General features: G+C 42.8%; 1 protein-coding gene across 1 annotated transcript in view; it reads right to left on the reverse strand.

The window, feature by feature from the left end:
• The window catches only part of LOC101583568 (cytochrome c oxidase subunit 6C), an 11187-nt gene extending 4773 nt beyond the window's left edge, over positions 1–6414 (reverse strand). Inside the window, exons 1-3 of the mRNA XM_004640067.2 lie at positions 6310–6414; positions 5425–5551; positions 2813–2941 (exon numbers count right to left, since the gene is read on the reverse strand). Of these exons, the coding sequence (XP_004640124.1) occupies positions 2828–2941; positions 5425–5538 (228 nt within the window). The 5' untranslated portion in view covers positions 5539–5551; positions 6310–6414 and the 3' untranslated portion in view covers positions 2813–2827. The remainder of the gene's footprint in view (positions 1–2812; positions 2942–5424; positions 5552–6309) is intronic.
• Between the last annotated feature and the right edge of the window lie 298 nt (positions 6415–6712).

Raw genomic sequence — 6712 nt, forward strand, 5'->3', positions numbered from 1 at the left:
AGAGCACACACTAAACATGCATGATCCCAGCACAGCACATATAGGGGCTGGGGAGATGGCTCAGTGGAATAAGCGCTTCCCTGGCAGTGCAGGGGCCTGAGTTCAATCCCCAGTTCCACAAAAAAAAAAAAAAAAAAATCAAATTAGTTGAATGCCACCTGCCTGAGAGACACTTGAGACAGTACGCAAAAAAACGTGCTGCCCAGTGATGCTGGGGGTAAACAGTTAAGCAGGTAAAATAGATCAGCAAAATATACACATGAAGTAAAAAGGGAGCCAGGTCATAATCCTTCAAAACAGATAAACACAAGGGATGGTATTAAGAGGAGAAATGCCAAGCTGTAAGACATACAAAACACAAAAGTGACAATGTGTTAACCAAGAACATGAAGGACACACTGAAAATTCCAAAGTATAGCTGAAAGGAATGAAAGATACAAATGAAAGACACCCAGGCCCATGGATTAAAAGGCTTAACAGTTGGAAGACTTGGACATCTTAATCGCAAAACTTACTACAAACCTATAAAACTCAGAGGGGTACTGTCATGAAGGTAGACATAAAGACCAATTCAACAAAAAGCCCAAAGCAAACTCTTAAAATGCAATCAAATTTTTTTGTTCTTTGGTGTTTCTTTTTTTTTTTTTTTTTTGGTACTGGGAATTGAACTCAGGATCTTAACACTTGCAAAGCACCACTAAGCTAGAGATACCAGCACCATGATTTTTCAAAAAGGGTGCCAAGACCACTCAATGGTGAGGAGCTAGCTAATGATCATAAGGTTTTAGGAAAACAGGGCACCCATATGCAAAGAATCATATTGTATATTTACAACATATACAAAAATTATCTGAAATGAATTAAAGATGACTGGGAATACAGTTCGTAGTAGAGCACACACTAAACATGCATGATCCCAGCACAGCAAGTTTAAAAAAAAAAAATGATCAAAGACAAAATGTCACTGGGGAGATAGCCCACAGAGTGATAAAAACTCTTAGGAAAAAGCCTGAGAAAGCTTCACAACATTGGATTTAACATGGATTTTAAGATTGACATCAAAGCATATAAAACAAAATAAATACAATGGACATCAAAATTTAAAACTTCTGCCAAGAAACACTGTGAAAGGCAACCTATAAAACTAAAGAAAATATCTGCAAATCAATCATATCTGATGAGGCAATATCTACAATGTATAAAGAACTCCTACAACTCAACAACAGAAACCACCCTAATTCAAAAGTGTTAACACACACCACAAAATAACTCCAATATATTCAACAGGATATATACTTGATCTTAACCAAAAGGCCAAGAAGCAATCTACAGGATATACAAATGTCCAATGATCACACAAAAAGATGTTCAATTACAAATCATTAGGAAAATACAACCTAAAGCACTAAGAGATCTCACCCATCAGAATGGTTACTATTCAAGGGGGAAAAATAGTTTGTGAACAGATGAAGAACCTGGAACCCTTCCTTGTATCCTGCTGAGTATAAAATGGGGTAGTCATGATAAAACAGTATGTAAATTTCTTCAAAAATACAACTATCATGTGCTTCAGCAATATGGTTTCTGAATACACACCTAAAAGAATTGAAACCAGGTCCTTGAAAAGAGACATGTATTTGTACACCTACGTTCATAGCAGCTGTTCATAACTGTTAAAAGTGAAAGCAATCCAAGTGTCGGTGGAGGACCACCCGGACGATTCTTTTTGAAAGAACAATTATCTCCATTTTAGTTAAACCTGGCCCTGTTTCCACGTACTGGCATGTACAAAACTGGCTAGGACTTTTCCTTATCCCTGCCATTGGCTATAAGCAATGCAAATCAGTCCAGTCCACGTGCTGATGTGTATTCTGTGAAGCAAAGAGGACAGGGCGGTGTTTCCCTGCACCCCTAGCTCCCCAATGAACATATGTGAGCCAAGGTGAGCCAACAACAGCAGCACACAGTGTTTGCTGAGCTATGCTGTGCTGCCCTTTCTGCTGGGATCCAGCCTCTAGATAAGAGACTGTGACTTCCCAGGTCATAAAGGATTATACATCAGAGCTGAAGCACCAGCCTCAAACAGTAGATGCTATCTCAATTGTGTTATGCAGATTGCTCTTCCTGCATCCCTCTTTCTGCATATTGCAGAGGTGATTTCAGATCATCAACCTAGCCCAGCTCCCAGCACTCACCCACTTCCAGCCATTCTCATGGTTACTCATCCTCAAGCCACCCCTTTCTTCATGAATTAATAAAAGGCAGGCCTTTGTTCCAGTTAGCCATCATCTTAATTGGAATTAAGACCCCGTGGCTCCCCATTAACTACAAAGATGCCTCAGTGTTCTTTATTCTCACCACGGGTTGTATTGGAAGTGGTAGGCTGGAGTTAACTCACTAGGATTCCAATAACTATTCCATAGGATTACAAATAGAAATTTCCCAGACTAAGATGAGGGGCAGAAAGGGCGCTCTGTAAGTGTCTACTACAAACTGACAAAATGAAGTATGAAAATGTTGGGACATTCTGATATAAACTACAACGTGGGTAAACCTCAAAAATATACTAAGTAAAAGAAGCCAATCACAGAAAAAAAAATAATAATGGTTACCAAAGTCTAAGGGAAAAGGAGATGGAAGTTTTGTTTAATAAGAATATAGTACCAACTCTGTAACATGAGTTCTGAAAACTAGTTACACACTGCTATGAATTTACAGTAGCTAATACAAAACATAAAATAGTTGAAATAATACATTTTAATTTTAACATAGCTAGCAACTTTTTTGAAGTCATTTCAAGTAACTGTATTACCTTTTTATTCCTATATCACTTTGCACTCTGAAAGATACCAGCCTTCCTCATTTCTTCAAAATCTTTCATGGAATCATAATTTCTGTAGAAATCAGCATATGCCTTCTTTCTTGGTTCAGCCACACCAAACTAAAAGATAATAGAGACTATTATTATTTTTCAGGTTAGAAATTTAATATCTATAAATTACAATATACTTGTATTTGTTCATCCTTTAATTTGAATCCTACAACAAAAAGTGGAGTAGGTGACACAGGTGCACAGAAGAGAAAGTAGTTTCACAGAAACCACCCAGCAAGAGCAGCTCTCCCTACCTAGGTTCAGACTACAGCTTTCAAAGGGGTGGACTGTATGTGTATGGCTCGTATATACTTAGTGTGGCAAGGGCCAGATGGTGATACCCAAAAACCATGAGGTATCTGACAACCTTCCCTCCAAGCAAAACCTAAATATTACTGCAGCCAAGAGATTCAAAAATATCCTGCTTCAATTTCACCCAAGTTTCAAATAAGTCTGAGCCTGATTTGGTAACATTATTTCTGAAAAACACAGAAAACTTACTATCTGACAATAGCAATTTGAGGTGATTCATACATTTAAAAGCAGGCACTGACCCTTTTTGCAAATGAAGAAATGGACCTAAGATAATGGCTACTTTAGAGAAAGCAAGCCTTTAAATAGCCCACACTGCAAAATGGAGTGGGAGGAGCGGCACCATTTTGTTAGGATTCTACTTGTTTTTGCAGCTTCTCCAAGTTTTATTCTGAAACATAACAAGTTTTACTCTGCACTAAACATTGCTTATTAAGTTTCAATGGGTGAGTAATAATATAAACTTAAGCTACATATAAAAAAAAGTACAAATACTAGTGCCAGTCCACATCAGTGAAGGTGTTAGAAAAATTCACAGAATTGCATTATTGGGGTGCCGGTGAGATAGTTCAGTGGCCTAAGTGCCTGCCTGGCAAATGTAGGTTCTGAATTCCATCCCTTGTACCCCGCCAAAAAATAATCGCATTATTGAGTGAAATAATGCAGTTATAAGCCTTCTACCAGATTAATAAGCTTCACTGTCTATTCAAATTCCCACTTTCTTCTAGTAACAGGCTAAAAGGAAGAAGTCTTGGTGCTGCTGAAGTCAGCTGGGCCCTACCAGTTTATGTGGTAGTTAATTTTTTTTTAAGTTTTCTTGAGACACAGTCACACTATATAGTTTAAGCTAGCTGTAGTGATTAACCTTTTTTTTTTTTTTCTTTTTCAATGTATTTAATACAGGGTCTACAGGGTATTACTACACAGATCAAACTCATACTGCTTCTCCTGTTTTCAGCCTCCCAAGCGCTGGGATTACAGGTGGGCTCCACCACACCCAGTCTCAATTACAATCTCAGCACGCCCCAGGGTTGGGGCTGGCGTGGCACTCGGGGATTGAATCTGGTCCCTACCTCTACTTAAGCAGGTGCTTTAATCTGCTGAGCTATCTGGCCGGCTTTAGTGATTAATCTTATGCACCGGTGTAACAGGGGTAAATGACACATAAATAGCTGGCAATACATTATTTCCAAGTTCATCTGTGAGAGTGTTTGGGGACATGAAATCAACTTAGAAGTCTGCAGCTAGCACTTAAAAAAACTGAACAGGAAAACATTAACAGGACACTAGATTTTTGTGGCAAACTATTTTAGCTTTGTGTACAGATATGCCTATAAACTATACACATATGTGTAAGTACATTAACTGAATCACAATGTAAAACTATACGCCAGGCATGGTGGCAGCCCTCAGGAGGCTGAATGAAGCAGGACTGCTGCACAATTCAAGGCCAGCCTATGCTATATAGGGAGACTGTTTCAAAAGTAAACAAACAAACCAAATGGAAAAACACATTTCTCAAGTAGGCCAAAAGTTTCAAAAACACTACACACAAGAGTGGGTAATCAAATGACACTGACATTCTGGTGGTGGCTATCAGTTAAAGGGGAAAAAATCCATACAAGTTATAAAGGCTTGAAATTTCCTAGGAATAATGATGTCAGAGGCAAGGAAAAGTGTTTTTGTTTTTGTTTTTGTTTTTGTTTTTTTGGTCCAAATGCCTTCAAGGCATGACTGGCTGTCTTGTGTTGTGGGGATGAACCACAGCAACCTGAGCCTGACTGCTTTGTTGAAGCAGCCAAGAGGCAAGGAAAAGAATTCCCGTATTTCCTCATCTACTCATCCTTTCTCCTACATTTACTTCACGCCCCTGCCAGACAGCAGGGATCCCAGGACCAAGCAACAGGATTACTTTCGGTGCTGGTCTCTTCAAACAGCACCAAAGCTTGGGCCCACTGAAATGCTTTCATTCAGGGCTCTCCCCACCTGTGTTGTTCTGGTTTACAACTTCAATCCCCACACCCCTCACTCCCTCCACCCCACCCCAGTCCCATGTTCAGGTGGAGCCTGTAATTCCTGCACTCCTGAGGCTCAGGCAGGGCTGCAAATTCAAGGCCTGAACTACACAGGAAGGCTCTTATCTCAAAAAATACTAAAGTCAAGGAAATAAAACACAATACACTAAACACCTAAAAACACACTTTATGATCTTCACTAAAGCCATAAGCAAATATACGTGCCTTATAGAGAGCTGCAACCCCCAGGGAGACAGCAAATGCTCCAACAATATGAATCCGCAAGCGCCTGGCCAGAAGCCCCCGCATCTGGGGTTTTGCCAACGCACCGGAACTCATGGTCGTTACCGTCCTGCACAGGTAAAATAAGGAAAAATGAAACAGCGTAGAACTAAGAGACCTAAAGAATCCCCGTGCTCGACGCTCTGATCACTCCCACAACGCCTGCGCCTGGAACGGCTTGGCCTGCACCTCCCCCCATGCACTGAACTACCCCAAATAAACGCGGAAACGGTGGCACAACCAGTCAGCAACCCACCACCAAAACCCACGAGCACACATCTCTGCCATCAGCTGCACGCGCCAACGCGCACACGGCATTTACCCTAATGTACTTTCTCAAGACTACCCCGGGAGCTGGTGAGGACGCCCGCTCCCCACTCGGCGGCCCCGTCGGGGCCAGAGGCGGCTGCGGCGTCCCCCGGCTGCGGCCTCCACCGCCCACCGCCCGGCGGCCGTGCCGCTTCGCCACGCGGACCCCAGCCTCCCGCCTGCGCGAGGAAGGAAGGAACAGCGACACCGCAGGACCGCGCAGGTCAAATGACCTGGCCAAGGTCACCCTGACCAGGGAAAGGCGCGGCGGCACCCGCCGGGCCCGACCCGAGCCGGCCGCCGCCCCCACACCCCCGACCCCACGCGCACCCGCCTCCCGCGGCCTCCTCGGCGCCCCCTCCCGAGGTGGCGGCAAGGGCGTGCGGGGATCGACGCGGGGAGAGGTCCGCGGCTTCCCCACTGCTGAAATGCAGAATCACGACCGCTGAAATTGGCAACGTGCAAGCGGTCGCAGCTATGAGAACCCCAATGTGGAAAACAAACGCGACCCCCACTCACCTCCACACCAACGTCCTTAGCGGCAGACCGAAAAAAAAAAACCAACCGTATCTAGCAGGGCGCAGGCGCAGAAAAAGCGTGCAGGCGATGACGTAACGACGGTAGCCCAAGGAGTTCAAAAGAGTCCTAACCCTCCCGTTCACAGAGGAGGTGCGGCGGACAAAACTCTTTCTCATACCGTACACTGATCTGTTTTGAATTTATTAAGGAATGTAAACATATTTAATACTTTTAACATGTGAAAAAAGATTAATGTACTGTACATATGCAGTACAAATCTTCCTGGGCCAAAAGATTGCCCAAACTATTTACATAAAGCAACATTTTCATTGTTAATCCTTTGGTTTGTGTGAAAAAGTCGATGTTTAGGAGCCCAGGAGCTCAGGTGAGACAGGCGTAAGTT

Source organism: Octodon degus, unplaced genomic scaffold (genome assembly GCF_000260255.1).
Source record: "Octodon degus isolate 3935 unplaced genomic scaffold, OctDeg1.0 scaffold00118, whole genome shotgun sequence".
NCBI classification, from domain to species: domain Eukaryota; kingdom Metazoa; phylum Chordata; class Mammalia; order Rodentia; family Octodontidae; genus Octodon; species Octodon degus.